At 40.5% G+C, this 25,194-nt stretch overlaps 1 protein-coding gene across 1 annotated transcript in view; it reads right to left on the minus strand.

Moving 5' to 3' along the window:
- Positions 1 to 25,194, minus strand: part of LOC124157874 (cadherin-related tumor suppressor) — a 571,438-nt gene that overhangs the window by 203,329 nt on the left and 342,915 nt on the right. The window contains exon 2 of the mRNA XM_046532937.1: positions 10,563 to 10,880. Coding sequence (XP_046388893.1) covers positions 10,563 to 10,880 — 318 coding nt within the window. The remainder of the gene's footprint in view (positions 1 to 10,562; positions 10,881 to 25,194) is intronic.

Below are 25,194 nucleotides of genomic sequence, written 5' to 3' on the forward strand. Positions count from 1 at the left end.
AACTCCCTTTTCGCATGGTTCATAGGCCCTGGTTTAATAAAATAAAGGTTAGGCGCTTTCACTGGATTCGAACCGAGTAACAGAAGATAAATAATTCCAAAAGAAACGCCATAAGTGGCATGAATAACTGAATGATATCAATTGTCGAATTCTAAATGCCCTCTTCCACTACTTCAAACAGACTAGTTTAATCTGGTCTAGGCAAAAGGGTTTCACTGGCTTTGAACATGATGGTCTAACATGCCGAATCCGATAAGGAGCCCGAAGTGAAATATAAATATTAATCAATATAACCAGAAATAAATTTCCAAAAGACCTTTAATACAGATTCAAACACGCTAGTTTGATCTTGTAGAGGTGAGAGGCTTTCAACTTATTCGGATCGGAGAGATGTAAGCGATGATCCGAGAAGGAATCCCAAAATGAACGATAAGGGTGATACGTATGAATGGATATTACAATATCACTTTCCAGAAGACCTTTTGAACTGATTGAAACACCCAATTAAAAATGTGGTCAAGGCCAGACACTTTCACTGGAGAAGCTAAGAACAGGATCCCAAAAAAGGAACGTACGTGCAGTGTTACGTATCAATTGTTTTTACCAATTATCACTTTCAAGACGACCTTTCGAACTGATTCAAACTCTCATTGCATTAATCTGGTCAAGGCCACTTTACTTTCACTGGATTCGAACCTGATAGCCCCAAATGATGACTCGGAGAGGGAACGCCAAAGGGTGATATGAATGAATGAATGTTTCCAATTATCACTTCGCAGACGTCCCTCCTCTAACGATCCATTCACTCTTGGCCCGACCTCTTTCCTTCCTCCCTCCATCCCCCTTCCTCTCTCCGCCGGTGCAGCGTAGGTATACGCACTCCGCCCCACCTCGTTATCCGCGCGACTCGCCTGCAATCCGATGATGGGCCGCGGCGACGCTCGCTCCCTCGGCCGACCCCTCCGAAGGTCGTATCCCCTTCGCCCGACGCGGTCCGCCCATTCTCGGGAAGTGCGATACTCGAATGCAAGGACCATAGGGACTGCATGGATGAGGCCCGATTCCATCCCATAGAAGGATCATTTCTGTTGCTACTTCGGTCGCATTTTAATCGGCTTTCAAAACTGTCCGCGACGCGGTAATGAGATCAATGTGATCCACTTTTTTCTAATATTTTGCTGTCTGGTCTTTGAAAATGCGAGGAATAGCATTGAAGGGTTATGAATTAGATAAGTCACATTACCATTAATGTAAATTTCGGTTTAAACCCTATAATTAATCTTATTTCCCCATGAAACTCGGATCACTTTGTCCATTAGCGACTCGAGTGGCGACTTTTGTAAACCCATTTAAACGCGCAGTGGGTGACAACACATTTAGACGCCGACTTGAGGATCCTCATTAGTAGTTCCTAATCCTAATATTCGTGGTGTGGAGAAAGATCGCGCCACGAAGTTTTAACCCTGGATGGCTGATGCCATTCGGAACCAAAATTAATAATAATTTAAGGCCGAAAACGCAACCTATTTAAACTACAGAAACTTTTACACATTGACCGCGAGTTTGCCCTATCGCCGGATCGCCGGACAACCTCTGACTTCGAATGCTTTGCCTGCCGGAGATTGCGATATAGCGAAGCGATATATACATTTCATATAATGCTTCTACGAATCATCGCACACTTGATAGGTACGGACCAATGTCAATAGAGAGATTGCTTCACATAAATATTTGGTGAGTTAAAATTGCGCAATTGTTTAGGCCTACTTCCAGAGCTATTTCCCACCGAGCTGTCTGGTGACCATTATCTCAAGGCCCTACACAAACACGGAGGGAAGAATAAAGAAGAAGAAAGGACGAAGAAGTTTACTTTTAAAGATAATTTGGGTTCCCTTCAAATGATCACACCCCTAAGACCTCTTGCGCTTTTACGCAGCTGAGATTAACAAAAGTGAAAAATTCTATTTATTAGACTTCAAAAGAGAATTACGTAAGCAATTTTTTATACCAAACGTTCGAGAAATGGATTGAATTCTGCGATTTCCAGCACGATTGAAATATATATGTACATTAATGTCGCTATCAGAATATACGCCACTAACTCGAAGACAAGTAAAAATGCACAGCATAAAATGTTCAAAAAGACATATAAAGATGTCGAAATAACAAAAATTAAGGATAGGAGAGGCGATTTATACTTATTCAAGGGTAGTCTACATTGCAAATGATTATTAGATCGATGTGTAAATAGTATTTCGCTCTTACTGGGATATTATGAAGGAATTCGAAAAATAAAAATGCTTACGAAAATTTTTTAATCCATGAATAAATTTTTTTTTCAAGAGATAGGCCTTAAATTCAACGAGATGAATTCGACAACTTATTTTAAAAATAAATTCCAAATTATGCAATCCCATGAATCATTCAGCGATATGAAATTGGGTACATATATACACCGCGCATTACGTAGGCACGGTGGGAAAGCCTTGGCTCATGGGAGGTACAAAGCAACTCTCGAGCAGAGATGATTCCTCCCTTTCATCATGCATCCGCCCACGTCTCGCATGTTTCCCCGAGCCTTTTCTTTCATTTTTGCTATGCGAGCGCGTTGGTCGCTATGGACTGGGTGTGGAAATGTTAGAGGATCCTCAACTATGCGAGGAGAGAGAGATAAGGGAAATTCCCTTTCGGCGAGAGTTTTGCGGAGAACAACCAGAAATTCCTTGGAGGGAATTTTTCCACTAATCTCCCTATCTCCGCTTTCTTCTGGAGCTTTAGTTTTTTATTCTCTTTTCTCTTCAGTGCGTTCTCTGAAGCTTCCCAATCTACCTATCGCATCCACTCTCTTATTTCCATTGCTTTTATTGTCAATTGCATGAGGTATTATTTCTTAACAGATCACAGGACTATAAGGCTGAACCTAATAATTCTCATTCGAACACAAATAACATATTTGATGCTATCATGGCTAAGCACTTACATATCGACGGAAAAAGATTTCATCAACCGATAGAAAATTTTACCACGGACGAGGTTGTTTAAATGACGCACAATATGAAAGGAATACGAACTCTTCAAGCAAACCTCTATCAAGCGTGCACTGACAATCAGTGGTGAATCCAGGATAGGGACAATGGGGCGGGGGGTTAAAAGAGAGGGGGTTAAAATTCCGTAAGCAGTGGGGGTTGGAAAAAAATTTACCATTCTATCTAGTATAAATTGGATATCCGCCACTCCTGATAATCATGAGTGGATCACGCCAGGACCTCCGAATGAACACAAGTATCATGGTGAAACTATGATTACCCTAACATAAAACACTGCGTTAATTTGATAACATACAATGGTGAATAATGAGAAGGGCTGCGAGATTCCTCAAATATTTACGTAGAATCATATCATCAAACTGGAGAAGAGTCATGGATTTGCTAGAGTTTTAAGTTTCTCTTCCAGCGGACCGATTGAGTGATCTCGTTTCCCGTGCATTTACAATCTGATCCTTTAAATAGCAAATAAAATAAATACATTGATTAAATAATTATGTTTCTTTCTTTAATATAGCGTTTCCAAGCCTGATAAAATCGCAGGTGCATCCGTAAGGATTTCTACAAAGGCCGTGACGAACAAAGAATGCAATGCAATGGTTGCGAGAATAATAGTTGGTTAATACTAAAAAAAATAACCAGGCGTGTAGAATAGTTTGAAAAATCAATGCCCTGATCACTCGAAGTATGACCACAATATATGATGAGTTGATCTCTCGAAGTGCACCAATATACTCGTATGACCACAAGATATAATGAGCAGAATAAGTATTTCAGTGGGAATCATGATTATAGCTAATCTGCCACTTTTTCTCACTTATTGGCGGCTGAACTTCGCTCTTTGGACTAATTTACCTTGCACTAATCTCGTTTTTGGCAATTACAAATTCGAATTTTGATGGATATAGTCTTTATTTCAAGGCAGTTTTTTTTAGTAACACGATCTTTCTCAAGGTTTTAGTTGCTCAATCCGTGAAATCCAGGCCCTATTATTATCATATAAAGTTAAGAGCTTTGGTTAATAGTATGTAACTCAGCATTTCGACATTATTTCGTTCACTTCTATGAAATACATACCTACCCATGTGTAAAGAAGCGTGAATATGCTTACAAATAATTAAGACTACAATTTAAATCACAATATACAGGATTCTTTACCGAAACCTCTACTGAGTACACTACTATCATGATGGTCACATTAGCCTTTCGTAAGTTGATTTCTGGTGTACGTTAGCCATTACCTAGCACCCTGTCCATGTGCAGTTCTCACAAATCGAGTTTACTAGCCGAGTGTTTCCTTTGTCACGCCGTAAGTCTCTCAAAAAGACAAGTAACGCTTCTTCCCTTCGCGAGAGACGACAATCGATCACTCGGGAGGAAATCTCTGCACGCCAAGGACAACTCGATGAGGAAGACGAGGGAGCGAGCCAAGGGACGCCCACGCTCCGAATGCTAATTGTGGACACACCAGAAACCATCGCCACCCTCGGTCCTAGTTTCTCCGCTGCCACGGACCCCAACTCATAAATTACGTGCTATACATTCAAGCTTGTTACGCTGGTTACTTCTTTTTGGAAACTTTTATTCCTTCATTACAATTCTATGAATGCCATAATTAAATCTTCAGTAAATAAGACTGATATTATAGTGGAGATCCGTAATTGAACCGGGAGGTGTTTATAAAACGTGTAGTTTCGATTTTTTAAGTGCTTCTTCTCTCATTCGGTTTAATTTAATTGTTTTTAATGCAAGATTTTAATATTCTGCGATTACATTTCAACGATTTACAATTGGAGGCTTAATTACAATTGATCGAATGGTTCTTTTTAACCCATTAGGGAGCTAAATATAGATATGAAAAATACTTCGCACTGCATTCCGTTTTTTACTGTTTTGCTTTAATGTTAGAAAAAAGTTTCTGTAAGTATTTATTGGCATACAAAAAGTGGGTGGCTGTTGAATACTGATGCAGATGAATTGGGTGCTGCACAAATTCTCCTCTATAAAGGAAACGCATAGCAAGATAGTGGATAGCAAGGATAGTACCGATTGCCTAGCCCATGAAACATAGTCCACAATATCACCGTTGAATTATCCGTCACTAAAAAGGTAGGAACACCACTGACAGAAAGTTTTCAGAAATTTCAAGACAAATACGGAGGCATCAGCGAAAATAAATATTAAAAAGTTTTGCCTTTCCGTAAGATTTATCTATAACTCTGGGAACAGCCACTTGCAAAACATACAGCGTTTGAGGAAATCTCCACCAAAATCGTGATTGAAATTCTTTTCGCCGTATTTTCTAGGTAGATGGCGCTCTAAATCTTGCGAACTTTCAATCTCCTCCTCTCATCTTACCTTTGGCCTAGAATTGCGCTCAAAAAGGAAGATAAGCTAAGAAGATAGTGGATTAGAATGATTTATATGGGTTTGTGTTTTTCAAGACCCGTACGTGACCTGAATAGAAGCATAAAGCGCTCGCTGTATCCGTAATTTACGTGGCATTGTATGAATTTAAGAGAAAACCTTCGCCATGAGGGTTCCGCGAGCTTAACTATAGGTTACTTGATTCAGATTAGAATCCACATCTACTTCAGATTTTTTATCAGTCGACGATTTAAGTGAATGGATTAAATAACTGAAATAATGTAAGATAAAAAAGTCCATGTTGATGCTCATACTCTTTAAGCACAGCCAACAACGCAAACTAAAAGGAGAATTGATAGGAAATCGTGTACAGCTATTCTTCGGAGGAGCTAGTGATGTTTGGGCGAAGCAACATCAACTCCTCTTACATCGCCTAATGCTCGAGAAGCAAGCCACTCGAATGTTCACTCAGCTCTTCCTGAGTTTCTATTAGAAAAATCAACTCAAATGAGCTATACTTAGAGTCACCGATGACCACAAGTGAAATATATTAGTCACAAAATTAAAGCCTCCAAATATTCCCAATATCTCATACAACCCATACTCAGAATTTATTCGATTTTCCTTAGAAAAAAGCGTATTAGCCATTACATAAGTAGCTGAGTCTTAAAGCGCGAAATCGAGATTGCAAAGGCAGTTTAATACCAACACCACGAATCATTACAGGTACTTCCTCGAGAAAAATTTTTAATTTACCAATAATTGGAAATTTCTCGTAAGTTATCGCGCACTTGGGAACTGGAACACCCTAATAACCACGGTGTACTTTATCTCGATCAACCTTAAAGCATTTTACCAATGAAGGCAAGTACGGGTTCACCGAAAACATCATCCATAAATATATTTACGTTAAGATAATATTCCAATGCGCTTATTAACACAAATCTCGGATCACTCTGATGACCATGGCATCTCTTATTGTGATCAAACTTCTGCCCATTTCCCACTCGAGCCTACGGCTTCACAGAAACAATCATGCGTAAAAATGCATTATATACTTAAAATCATCGACGCTCGCTCCGAAACATGGGTATGAGGCGTATTTCTCACCAAAGACGTGGGTCTAGGGAAGAGGAATCAAGATTTTAAAGGCATTTTCACGCTATCGCTCGAAGATATGCATCCATTCCAGTCAGGAATATTTCTGAACTTATTTTTCGAATCTTCACGTTCGTTACCGGGTAGTTCCGAATTGGAACACCCAAAATACCACGATATCCTCTAACATGATGGGCTCCATGCCGATTCTCGAACTTGACCACGTGCAGATTCACCGAAAAAAAACACCCATAAACAAGCATGATATAAAATCCACCACGTCCTCTCCGGAACACGTGAATAAGGCATATTTCTCACCCTATACGTGGCGTGTGGGTCTCGAAGCAAGAAATCAAGATTTCAAAGGCATTGTAATGCCATTGCACGAAGCTTTACAGTGAGCCTTGACGGGCGAGGAGAACTGGCTTTTGAGACACGGGGCGGAAGGAAGGTAGGTAGGTGAAGGAGGAGGAGGCGGCAAAAGCGCGCACTATTCCGACGACGAAGCGACGTCAGCCGGTGCACGAGGCCGTAAACGCCACCCGCCCGCCAGCCAGCGAGAGAGAGCATAACCGCCACCCCAACCCACTAGACCCCTTCGCTCGAATCCTTTTGAAAGGAGTAAAAAGGCGACAAAAAAAATCGCACGCATAAAACGCCACGCCTGCGCACACAACACAAGACGCAATGCAAACAGTGGGAAGGACGGCCACGCGGGATGATAGAGCGAGCGGGACGATTTTTGTGGGCACACGGCAACTCCGGGGCAGCGTGTTTATATTCGTCGACAGCCCGACAGAGTTTACGTTTTTATGACGGGAGTCCCTTCATGATTTATTGCATTGCTTCGAATAAATAAATTATCCTCGACCCGGTGTCGTTCGCCCCGCGTTTATGAAGAGGAATAATTAAACGCGGCCTGGGCGGACCCGGGAGAGCAATGCTCCCAATTTGAAATTTCGAGAATGGCATTCGTTGATGGGCATTTCTCGGTAACATTTCCCTCTCCAATAGAGAAGGTTATTTATTGCGCCGAGATAATTAATTTTAATCTCGAGGAATATAGACAAATGCGCTGGTGAGTTGTGCCCGCAGCCCGACCTAAATTATTTATTTTTTTCTTTTTAGCATCGAAAAAAATAAACTCTCAGTTTTCCAGTAAAATTGGGGTGACTTTTAGACTTAATGACTAGATTTTACAAAGTGCGTATGCATTTATGAGTAAAAAATTCGCAGCAGAAAACTTCGCACCAAATGTATTCGGAAGACCTCAATCCTATCAATAATATAGATGATATAAACATAGATGAATATGTCAACTAAACTTGTAAAGCCCAATAGAATATATATTTTATAGAAGTAAAAAGCATGTTAGAATTGAATTATTGATTTCTTCTTACGATCGTGCATAAATAAACAATTATATATGGTAAGCACATTCGCAAAATTTTCTAATGTACTTCAAAATATGATACGTTACGCTCTCATGGCAATTCGAAGTTCGCAACCACAAGGATTAGTTTTATGCACATACAAAAGCTCACCACCTCTCCTTGAGTATTTCCAAATTCCTGAGGCTACAATAGGGTAGTTTCCTTCATCAAAGAAACCGAAAGGCATTGATTGCGATTTGTTACCCACCATTACTGTATTCATAATATACAAATTATTTCGTTTTAGAAATACCGGTTTAGACGAATGGCAATGGTCCATTTTTATCCTCATTTGAAAAGGGCCAGATTGGCGCCCATGCGATGCCACTCCACGTGACGTCACAGGGACCTAGTTTCTACACGAGAGGATAGGAGTTATGCATCGTCTGAGGTTACCAATGCATGCATGAGGCACAGAGCTCAGGGAAACATCTCATAATAATCACACATTAAAACTGGCTAAGGTCGGAAAGTTTTCTTCGTTTGATAAGGTATTAATTAACCTTTTTTAAGCCAAGCGCTACCATCCAGCAAGGCACTCAGCTACCCGCTAGCACCCTGCGTCCTATCAGCGCTCAGAGCCTCGATCAAGGTCACCTCACAAGGCGGGAGGGGGAACCAGAAATACGTCACACGGAGAGATTTCCTTACCCGTCGCGGTTTCGCGCGCTTGAAAATTTTCACTTTTCATTTAATCGTGAAAAATAGATATCGTCATTTAAAAATCTAAAAGCGTGAAATACGTACTCCAGGAGTAATAATATTCCGATATAGGCAATAAAAAAATAATAGGAAACCACCCTATTATTTCGAAAATCGGCACGGTTCGAGGCATTTTACCAACTGACACATAAAAGGATTAAACCAGCAGTAAATGCTACCATTAGTGCTTCCCTCACGAAACACAATGAATTCCACGAAGAGAAATCCATTCTTTAATTCACTTTGAAGCTTTTTTATCCTAACCCTATACCATGATATATCTAGCAAGGAATGGATCAGAGTAATAATAAAATGAAATAACTACATCAAAAATATTCAGAGATACGCAAAAATGTAACGGAGGGGCAGGTGCGATAAATTCTCAAATATGGTTTGTGAAAGATACGGCTGATAAAAAAATTCTTAGTTCAAGACGTCCAGAAGTTTGACCCTTGAATTACAGCACACGGAACAGAAAGAAGTAGGTACATCTGCTTAAAAGCTCCTTAGACGGGAGACGTAAGCTGAACGGCGATTTGCTGAGATGAGCACAGCTGAAGGAAGATTTGATCCATCCCAACATGCCATCCTCTGCAAGATAAACATTAAAAGTTAATTCTTGTACTCTTCCTATTTTTTCGCCCAGACTCTTCTTGTGTTCCGAAAAATCCCGCAGCGACGGCGTGTTCCTCCGGTCTCCCGAAGCGCGTGGGATGGATGTCCACCTCCCGTTCTCCCCCTCCCCCTCCTTTTCATTCCCTGCGTTCGTTTGACAGTGATTGAGGTCTCTCGACTTATCCTCTCTCTCCAAATCCACTAGCCCGCTCACTCATACCATATCTCCAAACTTCACTCACTCCACCTCCTCTGGCTCCTGCTGCTGATCTTACAATGGCATGAATCTAATGCGGATAGAAATTGATGATTGGTGGATTGACTTCTTGGAAGCTCATGATGGAATGACAATGATTCATACTTTCCCGTGCTATTAGCATGACTTGCGACCAGTTACGATATTTATATCGTATAAAACAGAATATTTTATTTTGGTTTATATTTTATTTCAATTTTGGGTTATTACTTTTTTTACTGTGCTAGTTTAGGGGTGTATACTGTAATAATTGCTGGTTGGTCATCAAATTCTGTTTATGCTTTATCAGGTGAGCTTCCTGCTGTCGCTCAAACTAATTTTTATGAAGTATGTTAAGTTTTGGTTTGCATATGTGCATTTTTATTAATTTCTCTTTCCTTGTTCATTACAAATACTTATGCACTACGGTTAGCTTCAACGATGCTATGGTGATTAATACTCATTGGAATAATTTATATGCCATTTCACATTCATGGAAATAATAGCTTAAATTAGAAAATAAATTCTTAAATATTTAAGTGACTACGGATTCCAGAGAAAAAGACGCTTTATTCCAGTTAAATCGATTTTTAGCATAATTTACTGCTTTCATTTCTTTCCCAAATACATTTTACATAACAGCTTCTTGAAAAAGGGCTGCGATCAATAATGAAGCCATAAAGAGCATAACTCACTCTGCATTATGAATGTGGATAAGTAAACAGAATTCCTCACATTTGTTTACAGAGTGACAAACATTGAAATTTGCTGCAATGATTTTAAGGTGATCGATTTAAATGTTCTTTGATAAAATTTAGGAGCTAATTCCGTCATTGTATTTATTTATCTTTTTTCTGTATTGTATACCAATATGCTATTTATTAGAATGTTTTATGCCTATGCAAGGAATCGAAAATATCCCAAAGAGCATTTTATGACAGTCTCTTCTCTGCATAAGGTCGAAGAAAAATAATTTCGTCTTTTACTCTAATATATTAATTGTCAATCCTCTTTTGAAAATTAGCCGCCTCTCTGTCTAGTGGGTAATAGAGAGGGATGTGGACTTACCTTGATTGTGACGTCGGCATCGGTGTTCTGGATGCCGTCGGACGCCCTCACCACCAGCCGGTACGTGTCCCTCTCCTCGCGGTCCAGCGCTTCCTTGAGCCGAAGTACACCCGTGTTCGCGTCCAGTTCGAACCTCGACTCGTCCCCTCCCTCGCTCGCTACAAGGGTGTACGTCAGGGTTCCCAAGGTGTCCGGATCGGTGGCTCGGAGCGTGGCTACCGCCTGGCCGGCTGACAGGTCCTCCGACACTGTGTACTCAATCGGCGTGTCCCTGAACGAAGGCGGGCTGTCGTTCTTGTCCAGCACATTGATTCGGATCTGTTGGCGAGAGAGAAAAGAAAGAAACGAAATAATTAATAAGGTTATTAATATGACGTGCGCCCCGTTTTTTCACACTCTGACGTGGTCTAAAGGAGCTAATTTGATTTATTTGATTCATCGGGGAAACAAGTTTTTCACTCATTAAGATTAATGAGCGATGACATCGTGGAGGGGATTTTTTTTCAAACTAACACAAACAGAAATGATGGAAATTAAGACGTACAGCAGTTACAACAATGTCCATAGAGGCCGCGAGGGCAACAACGGAAAATGATTCGAAGATCAGGTCACGTACGACAGGCAATAAATGAGAGCTTCTGGATACCCATCTGTATACCGGATAAAAAATTCAGTAGAAAAATATATTCTTGATGCTAATCCAAAATAGCACTGTCATTTTTTCATAAAAACATGAGTACACTAGTGAAAAATAAGTGCGAACAATGAACAAAATCAAGGCAAATTTTACTAATACTTGTAAGGGATTTCTAACGAAATGCCCAATTAACTAACCGCCTAGCGAAAGCCAAAGTTCCTCAGTAAGATTGATTCATTCTTGGAGGGCCACTAGATGAGAATAAAATACAGATACAGTGATGACGAAAATAACAAGTAAATGGGATATACTATTTGCGAGCCAATAGTAATGGTGTCGAAGTAAGACATGCATGCATAACGTATCAATTTGCAGGTTGTCATTCACTCAACACACGCCGTGATTATACTGTATTGCCATCATTTACCTTAAATTCTTCAAATTTATTACGTCGCAATAGAAACTCCCCGGCTGTACAGTCTGAAATTAGCGATCTCACCCATAATGAAATATACCGCGTTCCATTTCACGCCTTTTAAGAGCAAAAACCTTGCCATTCACATAACGTTGCCCTTGGTACATGAATACCAGAGTAGGTGCCATATACCATGATCATTGTACATAAAGATTGCGGAAAAGAAACCAGTATAGTTGGATAATGAGTGAGATCTGTATATAGCTTAGGAAAGTGTTTTATATTTTATTAGTGTTAAACTGTCTTGACGAACACGGATATTAGTCACGGTTTGACGTTCAATACTGCACGCTCAACGAGTCAGTCTTGTATTTAGGGTGAGTAATCGGGAGTAACTAGAAAAATGAATTAACTCTGGTGAACTCCAAAATCTTTACTCGGTACTAACTGAAATTTTCCATACGATCGCATTATTGCTGAACTAGAATTGCATGATGGGAATGAGCTAAATACGACAATTTGAGCGCGAGTGATGCGTCATTGATGAAGGTAAGGTCCATGGTTTTAGGCATATTGAAGCAATGGCAAGATGTGAGGTGTAGGGTGTACGAGAGGAAAAAAAGGCAGTGAAGAGGTGGCATGCGGCGTTGGGGGGGAGGGTAGGACCTGTCCGATAAGGCAGGGAGAGAAAGAAGTGGGGGAAGGGGGTTGGCGCAGCGGGATAGGGAGCAGGAGACACGCAGCGTGGCGGATGGACTCGCTGGATAAGGCGGATTTATTATTTGGCCAACAGCACGGACTCTTCCCATTTCTCTCTCTCGCTTTTGTTTCACCTCTTTTTATTTCAATAAGAACCGACATCGCACGCGGTTATTTTTCAACCTCCTCCCTCTTTCTTTTGCCCAGGTTTTTTCTCTCCATCCTCCCTGCAGAGAAGGAGGCCCTCCGACCACCGGCTGCCCGCCCTTCCCGAGAGGATTCCAAGGGCTCCCACCAGAGGTCACGTTATTTTACGGCGGCCCACCGCCCCGCGTGTGATTGCGTGTCGTACGCACGGATCGCGAAGGGATGGGCGAGATTCAGTTTCCAATGCGGGGAAATACATAATAAGTATAAGCAAAGACGAATATAAAAAAAACTAAAAGCCTGTGCTCAGCAAAGCAAACCCAAATAATATACACGGATGATTGAAGCATACATTTTTGATCACCACTAATTGCTCCTGAAAAATGAGAGAGAATCAGGGACATTTTAAATCATCTGTAATTTTTACTGCGACCGGAAAAGATTTTCCAAAGCTAAAATTATGACTTGAGGATATGAATTGTGAGTACGCATTGAGCTGTAGTCTCGCACGAAGTACTTCAGCGCATTTTATTGGATAAACAAAACTGATTAATAAATTACCTACGACTAGCGGAGCTCAAAACCAAAGCATAGTCGTCTTGCTGCTCTTGTATATCGCTGTCTTCGGCAAAATACTTCCATTTTGTTTGGTATAGAATGTAGCATGCTTTCAAATTTTCACAACAATGGATATGCTTATTGAACCTTCCGAAGATTACTTACTCATTTTACAAAAGTAGTAAATAGTAGCGAATGGTATTGCAGAAGAGAGGCAACTCTCATTTCAACCAGGAAACGCATTCCATAAACCCTTCCGCTCATTCCTCACCACCTTCCTCACCCAGGAACATGCAAATAAAACGCGATCGTTTCCTAGCACCGAAAATCACTTGCGGAACCAGCCCACGCGTCTTTACACCGTCAGCAGTATCAAAAGTTGACCACGATCCCTACTCCTCTTTCCGTATCACTTCCATTTGACTTCTTATCTTGCCAACCTCACGACAGCGACAATCTCTTCGAACGAAAAAATCGTCTTAAAGACGACGAACCTGCGGGAACCTTAAAACTCGCTATTTGCATCCATTTTACATCATCCACTTTCTCTACATCTACTTTCAATCCGTTCCAGCAGCAAGTTGTACTTTCACTCCTTTTTGCACGTGCCTACCGTGCTTTAAACACAAAATCTTCGGTTTTCTTTGCCGGCTTAAAAATTATTACGTTGCTTCAAGTAGCAACTGTTAACCTCAGTTTTAAGGGAAGATATAAAAGAAGCTGTGCTCACGGAAATAACCACGGAGTAGCCAGCGGCGTAGCGGAGGCACCCGAAAGTGCGCATTATGTGATAAAATACAAGGATTTCAAATTTATGCGGATTCCCCAAATTCATAAAATGTGCACGCTAACAAGCTCTTCCTTAAAAGCCAGCAAAGCTCCGCAGAAGAAGAAGGCACCTTGGTAGCATAAGTATTCGTGCTTAAGGTATAAACTCAGGGGATCGTGGTTCGTATCCCGGTCAAGGCAAATGATTTTCGTTTATGAAATTTTCGCGATTAATGAAACTAGCAGTTACTTTCGCAGGTAAAGACACCACTTTATAATATAAAAAAATGAGACATCATGCCCGAAAGAAAAACGCAATGATGAAACAATTATTCCATATAAATTGTAGATTGATGGCAATGTAACACTGGTTCCTTTCTTCTGCGAAAATCGGTTTTTGAGAGATCAACATTTACATCGATAGTATTTTCGTCTGAGCTGAGAAATAGACAAATAGTTAGCAGAAACGTGGGGGAAAATCAAATGCAATTACTTGTGCTCACAGTGAATGCTTTGCGCTCAAGCCATCCAAACGCTCCGTTCTTCCTATCTGAATTTTACGAATCTTCACACGGAGACACATTCTCATTACAAAAAAGACCCTAAAAAGGCCTGTTCAAAACCCAACCACCAGCATAATCGAGAGAAAAAAATCGAATGACTAAAATTTATTGCTGATGACCACAAATAACGAAAATACCGCACGCGGGGAGGGGGGGTGGCTCGTTTTATCAGAAAGAGCCGTTCTTCGCTTTGTTTGACAGTAACGCCAGAGGGAGGCATATTCATGACTTGGAACATCTTAAGAATATATTAGGATAGAAGAATAAACGTGGCGGTCTGAACACACATCTCACGGTCGGCTGTCTTATAACAGAGAGAGAGAGAGAGAACACGATTAGATGGTGCGGGCCCTTACATTCAGAAGACGGGCATGACCGCTGGGAAGGGTTTAGACGTTCGGCGAGAGTCAGAGAAAGAAGAGGAGGGTCCCTTTTTCCTGCCTCCGGGGAGTTTTGAGTTATGTGGGTGTGAAAAGTAATACAAGGTGAAGGGGGGGAGGATACCATAGAAAGGCTGGCGTAGAAGTGTGAGAACGATAGGGTGCTAAGATGCGGAGGAGGAGTTTTTTTTATTCTCGCGAGAGGGAAGTCAGAATTGGAAGAAGATAGGGACTGGATGTGTGTGGGGGAGGAAAGGTTGTATTATGTATTTGTGCGCAGCGGTGGTGTTAAGGGAGTTTAGCCCGCCGGGTTGCGAGCGGGACCGGATTTGGGCTTTCGAGTTTTTAGCGTTTGTATGAGAGGGATGGGGTGGGGGTGTGAGGCGTGAAGCATAAGCAGGGGGGGTGGGAGTGGACGGCGATAAACAAGGAAGGAGAGAGAGTGAAAGGTGGAGTGGGGGGAGAGGATAATAAAGAATAGGAGTGAGGGTGGGGTGGGAAAGAACTCGGAGCGACGGAGAGATCACGCGGGATAGTAGGAAGAGCGGACGCGTTTTATAGGGGGGGGGAGGGGTCAAAAGGGGGGTCGGAGTTTTGGGGGAAAGAAGCGGAAGGGGAGTTGGAATGCAGGGCACGAGATAGGGAGGAGAGATTCGTTAAGCTCTTGAATTGACGTCACGGCAAAAATGTCAAAACCCAAAAAAGAGAGTAACGCAACGTGTAGGTGCGCTACTCCGACGTTACTCACATTACTACATGTGGCCAGTAAATGGGATTTCGCATTCGTCCCGCTGGAGTGTTATGGTGATAGCGCAGGAACATTTTTAAATCTTGAAGATGGCAGGGAAAAAGCATTAGAGAATTCATTGGAATACGCATCGCGAAAATTAAAATTTCCGTTCATTAGCTTGCAAAGAATATTGAAATGCTGGTTAAAAAATACTTTTTGGCCAGCTAAGAAAGCGTAGAAAACAAAAAAATTGCATAAATTTTAACGCATTAAGAAGAATTGCTAAAATTAATCCAATATTAAAAATATTGTGCTGCAAATCAGGGCAAATACTCAAAAGAATCCTCAATACCTACGTCATACCATAATTTGACGGGGAACAGATAATAAGTCATTAAATTTTAAGAATTGAGATGGATAACTTCCACCAATATTCAGAGCCACAAATCCTCCAAAGACCTGAAGGCTATGGACATTAATCTCTAAATGAAGAGGCGATATAAAACGAAGATTTCTTAAAAATTGTGCTTGAAAGAATTTTTTAATGTATGATTACTATTTATGGGAACCGTTCTTGGTGACTCGATAGACATCCAAAAATTAAAAAAACAGAATTACATTATATTAATAAATAGTAAATGCGTATTCACGAAATAGTCCCAAGAAAATTTCTCCACGTGCATAATTTTCCCAACAATTTACACGGCAGAAAGACAAATTTACAGATCTAAAATTAGCCATCGATAAAATATTTACTTCATGTTGCGGAATGTACTTGGTAGGCCTACTTGCGGCAGAGTAAGTCTTCAGAGGAAAGGGTCACAAATGAGCAGATTATTACGGCACTGAGAAGAAGAATAAGATTATAAGGTTTTACCACACCAACTCGTCAAACAATTGACATAGCATCGCTCCATATAATTTAAAATGCAGCATCACGAACTGGGAAATCATTAAGTACCGAAGTACAACAATAGCGGCCATGCGCATTCATTTCACATTATTTTAATTGACTGAAATTGCGAATGCCCTCATAAGAGCTCCGCAATCCAAAATAATTGGATTGCACGGGAAATAAATATGACGCCCATTTCCACGCAGATGATACTTCTCATTCCTACGTATGGGAATAGGCTCCCTTCAGAAGGCTATAAAGCATCGATAGGAAACTACGTCCATTGAAAAGGTAACAACAGGAGAAACACCAGGATTGCTGAGTGACGAGATAGGGCGGAGCCTGTGCATTGCAGTGTGCAAGCCATGGGAAATGGATAAAGCGTGAGGAAAAAAGGAGCGGAACATAAAGAGAGTGAATATTTTAACTCCCTCCCATTAGTGAAAGCACTAGAGACGAGGGAGAATGAGCGCTATTAAACGTACAATAGAGGTTACTAAGGAAATAGGGGAAGATAATACTAGGAATAAGGTCGATAACCTCCTCCCAGGGAATGCCCGAGCAATTTAACGATGTCTTCCCATTCGTTAAGGGAACTTATTATCATTGATAATAAACAGTTTGATCATAACGCGGAGAAAATTTAATGCTGAATATTTTTCAAAAGAAAATATGCTGAAACGACGACCAAACAGATCTAATTTTCTGTGATGCAAAGTTACTGTAATGGAAAATATATCAAATTTATCACTTTGTTATTTTACTCCTAAATATGTTACTTCGGTTAATAATTCATCATTTCCATTATTAAGCGCCACAGCAAATGAAAACTTGGGATAGGAAACAAACCACTACTACAAAACTTCTTAAGAACTATTTATTGAGGCCTTTCATACGGAAAAAGTTAAAGACAAAGTAATCTATTTATATTAAAGGAAGTCGAAAATCGTGTTAGTTACGCCATTTACAACTCGAGAATGGCTGCAACAATTTTAATGAAATTGGGCTCTTTGGATGCTACACGAGTTTTACATCGTCTGAGATTACCAATGCATGCATGCGGCACAGAGCTCAGGGAAACATCTCTTAATAAACACCTATTAAAATTGACCATGGTCGGAGAGTTTCCTTCGTTTGATAGGGTATTAATAATCCTTATTTAAGCCAAGCGCTACCTGCTAGCAGGGTACTCTGCTACATACTAGCAGCTTGCATCGTATTTGTGCTCATAGCCTCGCACAATGGTGGCCTCACATGGCGACAGCTGGAACCAGAATGGCGTCACACGGGCTTTTCCCAGCAATCATACTGTGCCGTCGCGTTTTTGCGCGCTTAAAAATTTTCACATTTCATTTAATCGTGAAAAATAGATATCGTCATTAAACAATCTAAGAGCGTAAAAAACGTACCCCAGGAGCAACAATCTTTCGATTTAGGCAATAAAAAAATAGGAAACCACCCTATAGCTGAATATCCGTGATGGCTGTGTTTCTGTCGACGAATCTGGCAGATTGATTTGATTTCCTCGGAATTTTGGCAATTTCGTGTCATCGAAGGTCCACAAAGTGTACCCGAACATGACTGATAACCACAAAAATCAAAAATGGTTGACTGAGTGAGCAATTTGGGCGGCAATGAACGAAGATGTGGATAGCTTAAACTTCTTAATTCAGAATCAAATCTTTGGTACTCCGCATTCACTCCAATATATTGACTGCGTAATGAACGAAAACGGGTAAGATAACGAAGTCCTTATTCCGATGATTTCTTAATCCCAGCCGATATGTGCTTTGAGTTTCCACGAATTCAATTTCCAATGCGTGTTTCATTCGCGACGATGATTAAGAAACCATAAGGTCAGTGTTTGTGGTCAGAAACTATGCTTTTCTCATGGTCAAAAATATGTGGCATGTTTACGTGTTGGTAAATCATCCGCTTTATTTGTTCCTGCGCCTGTTAACAAAACAAAAACTAGTGTACATCAGAAGGTACTTGACACAAGAGAAAAAAGAAGGCCCAGGGTATACCACGGCACATTTAAGCATGTGGAAGGTTTACGCAGCTTTTGGTCGCGTAAACTTGCCCCAAGAACGGAGCAAGTTTACGCGAAAGACTTGGACCTAAAAACATTTTTTACCGTTATAGGCCAACAACTGAATGTGTAACAGCTTCACTTGATTAACTGCTTTATAAGAACACAATGTCTAAAATTTCCTTAGTCAATACATAAACTTTAGAAAATTCACTGAAAAAATCCCCGTAAATGTGCCTCGGTCTACCCTATGCAGATTGAATAGAGAAAATGTCTTTCAACAAGGGATTGTAACACTTATTTTTGTAGTTTTATCGTTTTTTCATATTTTATTATAATAATTAAGAAATTATTAAAATAAGTACAGCAACTTTTAATTTATAAATGGTGTAACTAAACTGTTCATTGATAATTAGGCGGTACGAAGTTCGCCGGGTCAGCTAGTAAAACATAAACGTCCCGACATTAAAGAAAAACATAAAGACAGTGGACTAATAGCCCCTCATTCAAATAAAAATATTTTTAAGCCTACACATGAATGAGGGAAGTAAAATTCTGGAGCGTGAAAAAATCTCCAGCAAAATGCACGATAGCGAGCGAAACAAAATGTTGCAAGGAAGGGCAATTAGCTTCAAAGGCCCCTAATCCGTGGCCATCCGACCATCTCATTATACGGTATCTCCGAGCAATCCCTCATTCTCTCGCCTACCGTGCTCAACCTCTCCCTCTGACCCGTGCGCCCATATTTGGGAGATTTTGGACGTCAAATTCGTAAAAGGATATCGCCGAACGCGGCGAAAAAGGCACTAAAAATTGAGGTTTTATCGGACGGTCCGATCGAGCGAGGGAGGAAGAAAGGACGCGGGGTAATCGGGCAAGGGAGTCTGCGAGGACACACTGAAGGCGAGGGAATTGTTCTCCGGGAGGCAGAAGAGCAAGTTGGCGGAGGTGATGCAAGGAGGGAGCTGGGACGCTGTACGGGGGTGTGGCGGTTAAGAGACCATCAAGGGATGCGACCACTCTAGGGAGATTACCCCCCTAGGCGACCTACACCACGGCCGTCATTTTTTCGCCGAAGTACACAGTGCAATGCAGCAGTGAAGATTTCTCGGGTCTTGCATTAGGTAAGGTCCTCCATATCTCCTTTCAACGTTTCGACAAGCAATTCTCTCCATTGGTTTTCGGGTTACCTGCGTCGAAGTTGAGTTCTGATGACGTTTCGTGGCCTATGCTGGTCACATCTTCAGATCAAGTCTGAGTTTATAAGGTCTTAAAAATAAGGCTTTTGATTCCATCGATCACAAGATTCTGCTCTTTAAGCTTCAGAGGACCGGAATTCGTGGAATACCACTGAAATGGTTTAACAGTTATCTGTCATCGAGAATGCAGTGTGTAAAAATGGGTGATGTTTATAGTAATTATAGTATGATAACTTCTGGAGTGCCTCAAGGCTCTGTCTTGGGTCCAATCTTATTTCTTGTTTATATAAACGATCTATGTAATTTCAATTTTAGAGGTCATGTGACAGAATTTGCTGATGATGACGCCTTAAATTATTCAGGTTTAAACTGGATTGATGTAAAATATGATATGCAGTCAGATCTGATCAATTTGCGACGTTGGTTTGCCTCCAACAAATTGAATATGAATGTAGCTAAAACGAAGTATACATGTTATAATTTATGTAACAGGTACAAATTTGATTGGGTTTTACATTATCATGAAGAAAATTGTCCTATAAATTTATGCAATAGTTGTTTACCCATTGAACGGGTTTCCAGTATTAAGTACTTGGGAGTAACAATTGACGATTCCTTAAAGTGGAATCAGCATATCAACAGTCTCACAAATGTAATGCGTCACACACTGGCAATTTTTTATTTCATTAGAAATAAATGTCTAGAAAGCTTTACAAAGATAATTTATAACGCCTTAGTACAAAGCAGGCTGAGCTATGGCATTTTTGTTGGGGTGGCACGTATTTAAACTCCTTGAAACCTGCCGTTTTTTTTACAAAAAAGAATTGTACGTATTATTTTGAAAAAGGACAGATTTGAAAGATCCTTCCCACTTTTTTTTCATTTGCGTTTGCTTCCGTTGAGGCATCTATATATTTATAAGGTCCTACGATGTTTTTATGCAAGAAGTGGCAACTCTAAAATATTTCAGTCCCTGCCTTCTCCCTTTACCCTGCGTAAAATAAGTGTGCCCTTACAAGAACCAAATTTGACTTTGTTTAAAAGATGTTTTTCGTACGTAGGACCAAAGGTTTTTAATTTGTTGCTCCAGTCATGCTGTATTTCAAAGTCTTTAAAAAAGTTTTTGCAAAATGCACATTCTTGGCTTCTCACTAAAGAAAGTGTAGAACAAATATTGTTATAAAATATTGATGTAAACGAATTATAAATACTACTTTTGCTGTTTTTTCATGTACGCACTTAAGCTTTGTTATTATAGATTATCAAGCTACCTAACACAAAATGAGCTACAATATATGTAAAGCATAATGTATTATTATTTTGGATGGTAGCCTCAAACAGGTTATCCTTCGCGGCTACCTAAAATTACTCAAATTTTGCTATTGTCATGTAATTTGTGTGTGTAGTAATAGCATTATTTATTATTATTATTAGTTGTCCATCCTAAAACCTGATCTGAAGATGTGACCAGCATAGGTCAATGAAACGTCATCAGAACTCAACTTCGACGCCGCTAACCCGAAAAACAATGGAGAGAAATGCAATCCAGCGCTGCGAAATCCTCCAACAGAAATTCCGACGAGCAACTCGCCCATCGTCTTCAAGGATTCAGGTATCCAAGATGAAAGGATCATTGGATTTCTAGCGAATTGCTTGTCGACACGTTGGAATGACACACGGAAGACCTCACCATGTGCAAGACACGAAGAATCTTCACTGCTATTGGTCGCCGGGATAGAACCAGACATTACATCACAGTGACACTCGCTTATTACGATAATGCATTCCTTGGTCCTAGGGGAAAAGTTTTCTCTTTTATCAAGAAACTACGACAATCTTGGCCACTTAACCGTTTGTTACCTTATTATCAGTAGTTCTTACGTGTGCTCATCACCACATAGTTCTACTGTTGATCTTAAAATCCTTTCCTTTACCGCCGTTTTATGGAAAGGGTTGGACGATGGTTCAATTTTACTGATCTGTTGCTTAAATAAAGATGATTTACGGAATATTAGTGGGAATCATAAGACGCATGGATAAAAAATAATAGGGTAAGAACCAACAAGGAGTAAGAGTGTTTAAAACAGCCATGGTTTAACCCAAAATGTTGTTCAAGAGCAATAAGATCCGTACTTTAAAACAAACGAGCCTTACAAAAATATTAGTATAAAAAATGCACGATTGGAAATCATTCGCAATCTTTCATGTAGGCCGAACAAGAGATGAGAAACAACAGATAACAAAAGAGTATAATGCATGTACCTACTTCGGATTTTCCAGCCTCGATGAATATAGCTGCCGATACAGTAAAACCTATAGTATACTAGTTTCCCGTTATCAAGACCAGAACATGAAATTATTGAACTCACTGCAACTCTAGTGACTCATAATTTTTCGCATCAAAAGGAGCAAAAGTGGCAGCAGGAGGATTGCGAGAAATTTCTCTGCTACCCTCCCTCTCACGGGCGTGATAGCGATTCTCGAGCCATTCATCAAAGGCTTCCGACCTCGCTCATCTCCAGGGAAATATTTACGATCCAACCGAACAACGGAGACAAGAGGACTATCACGCAACCATATGCCCCTCTTCTAACCCGGAGCTCAACGACTGAAAGCAAGCAATTAGTTATGACAATACGCCAGACATTCACGCGCAAGGATATGCATTTAAGACTGCTTGAAAGCAGCCAGAAGCAGTTCCTAACTCGTCGCCTAAGAAAAGGCATTAGCACATTCCCTTTCTTTTCACGCGTTTGAATTGAAGGCAACGCTTCTAATTCACTGTCATAGAAATATTAAGACTGCGAAAAAGCTACGACCTCAAAAGCAATATGCTGGGGCGCAGAGATGTTATGCTTAGAAAACAACTTCAGCCGGTTTGGAAGACAAGAATTGTCTTCAATGGACAGGCAGCGAAATGGGATTGAAGGAATATTTACTTCAAGATTCAGAAAGTCATCGAATCGTTACTCGTTTGAGAAGATCCAAGGAATGATCTCAGACGCGCAATTCTAGCAAGGAGAAGGACATGAAATCTAAATTTACTCATTTTTTACATACTGTAATAAGATTTAGTCTTCGCATGACTATCTACGTTACTTTTGGAATACATAATAATTATAGTGCACCATGCTAACACGTACACTCGTACAGCCTATTACAATGTGGCGTCATCCTCTGGGGACAGGCCCCAGTTATACACATAGAAAGATTATTAGGATTCATAAATGAGCGATAAGGGTATAAAATGACCTAAAATCATATGAATCACGTAAAAGATATCTCATTGGTTATACAGTACTGTCATACGTACCGTCATACTGATGTCCAGTTTTTATGCAAAACCGTTTGACCAGCCTTGTAAAACTGAAGGTTAGCAATAATATTTTTATTACCATTATTTACTTTGATTAAGCTTCAGGTAGCGCAGTTGGCATCCACATATCGATAGGGGAAAGGCACCAAAATTATAGTTAGTCGATAGTTACGATAAATAAAAACTAAATAAAATGAAAAACTAATGTTTTGCCGGTCTAATCTCCATAGTCGAACATCATTTCAGAGAGTGGAATAAAATCACAAAATGGAGCATTATCACAGAAATAACACTAAAAATACGCATAACTACATTATAAAAGTTGATACATGAATATTATATGGAGAAAATATTCAACGCATGGGCATTTTTTGAAAAGCGAATGAAGTAATTAGTAACGGGTGACAGCATACTGGTGACTTTTCGGAGAATAAAAGGGACAGCGGTATGAAGTGATAAGAAAGTGTGGTGGGTTAAACAAACTCATGCTATGGTTATCAAGGAAGAGACCTACCTAGATACGTGATGAACAGATTTTTTAGGATGATACTTATAATAACAAAGTCTTGAACAAAATACAAGGAAACTGTTCAAATCTCACTCACATATGCTTGCACTGAATCGGAAAAATTGCAAAAAAATATCACACCCAATTGCACTTCGTAGAGAAAATAAGTATCGACAGAAAGATTTATATCGACTTCATTCATGATACTACTCCTCTGACTTCCTGCCTTCAACATAAGGTTGATGCACCATAACACTTTATGGAGCAATACTATGTCCGTTAACAGCCCAAGTCGATGTCAATCAGAAAGTAAACAACGAAGTTGCTGGGAATAATTGCCTAGCACCTCAACGTGAAATATCTGCATGGTAAATTAAATTGCGGTCTCCCTCCCTAAAACAAATTGCTGACAACAGAGGAGTCAAGGAAGAAAACCGAGCCATAAAGCACCCGCCAGTAACATGAGGGCGCTTATCTCCATGCCATACTATTGCTTACCATAAGTTGTACTAGAAGAACCACAGAACATATACTGTGATAAAAGAATTGGCAATATTAAATAGAGTGAATTTATTGATGAACTACTCTATGGGCTCTATTTCAGATGGTGCACTCCAGCGAAGTCCTTTCATCCACAAAAAAATAAACGATAGGATGACGCAATGGTTGCCAGCGAATATTTGACTCCCATCTTGGTCTCACAACAAGAAACCATCATCACCACTAGCGATTCAGTCAACGGAAAGGTTTCAATGGCACTGCATCAATGACATAATTACCCGAGACTATCCATCTCTGAGTAACCCCTTACTCGTTTGACACTTGTCAACAGTCTGAGCCTCATTTTCCTCTTTCTGAAACTATTCTCACTTAAAATACTACTGAAAATAATTCTTCCTTCCTTCGTATTTCTGCTTACGAACACAATTATTCCCAAAAATCAATCAAATGAATGAAATTTACCCTTGGGCTGCGGGAGTTCACGGTTTTAGCTGCAAGCCAGTGCAGAAGAGACACCCTGTGCAGGAGGCACCCCTAAGCCACTAGGGCTGGCCTGTAGAGTTTAGCCCTTTAGCGATCTTTATGACAAGGGAAAGTGCCCACGTGCAAGACATCCAGGTAGCAATAAAAAATTTCGGTAGGTGCCGCAGTCAGCGTGCAAAACGAATAAAAATGTTCCTGCACTCTTAGGGTTGAAGTCCTTAACTCTCGCCACACGCCTATTGAGGCGGCTTACAAGGTAGCGAGTGCACACAGATTTAGAAATTATATCGAATAATGAGATATATCTGAATAGCAATCATATTAATTTATTTAAAAGCGGTATTCCTCTCTTGGAAAAGAAAGAATAAATAGAAAGAAAAGAAATAATACAAGAAAAGAATAAATCTATCTGTCGATACTTATTTTCTCTACGAAGTGCATTTGAGTACGATATTTTTTTGCAATTTTTCCGAATCAGTTCAAGCATATGTGAAATGAGGTTTGAACACTCGGGGTAGAAGAGGGAGTGAAGAAGGCGATAGAGCTGTGAAGCACGCGCTATTAACATAGGATAGCCGCACGCTATCGCGCTCATCTTTCCACCAGGGCCTGTATACCGAGCCCGGCCCTACATCTCTCTTTCTGAGCCGCCCCTGTCGCGGCTAACACGCCCCCGCCCACGCCGTGGCTTGTCGCTCATCACGAGAGACCGCAAACGTAAGAGGCCGCACAAGACTCCCGGCCAATCACGTCCCGCTGAGCATCACGGTCGCTTGCGCGTATTCAGGCTTGGGCGGTTTG

This window comes from Ischnura elegans, chromosome 4 (assembly GCF_921293095.1).
Source record: "Ischnura elegans chromosome 4, ioIscEleg1.1, whole genome shotgun sequence".
Lineage (NCBI taxonomy): Eukaryota > Metazoa > Arthropoda > Insecta > Odonata > Coenagrionidae > Ischnura > Ischnura elegans.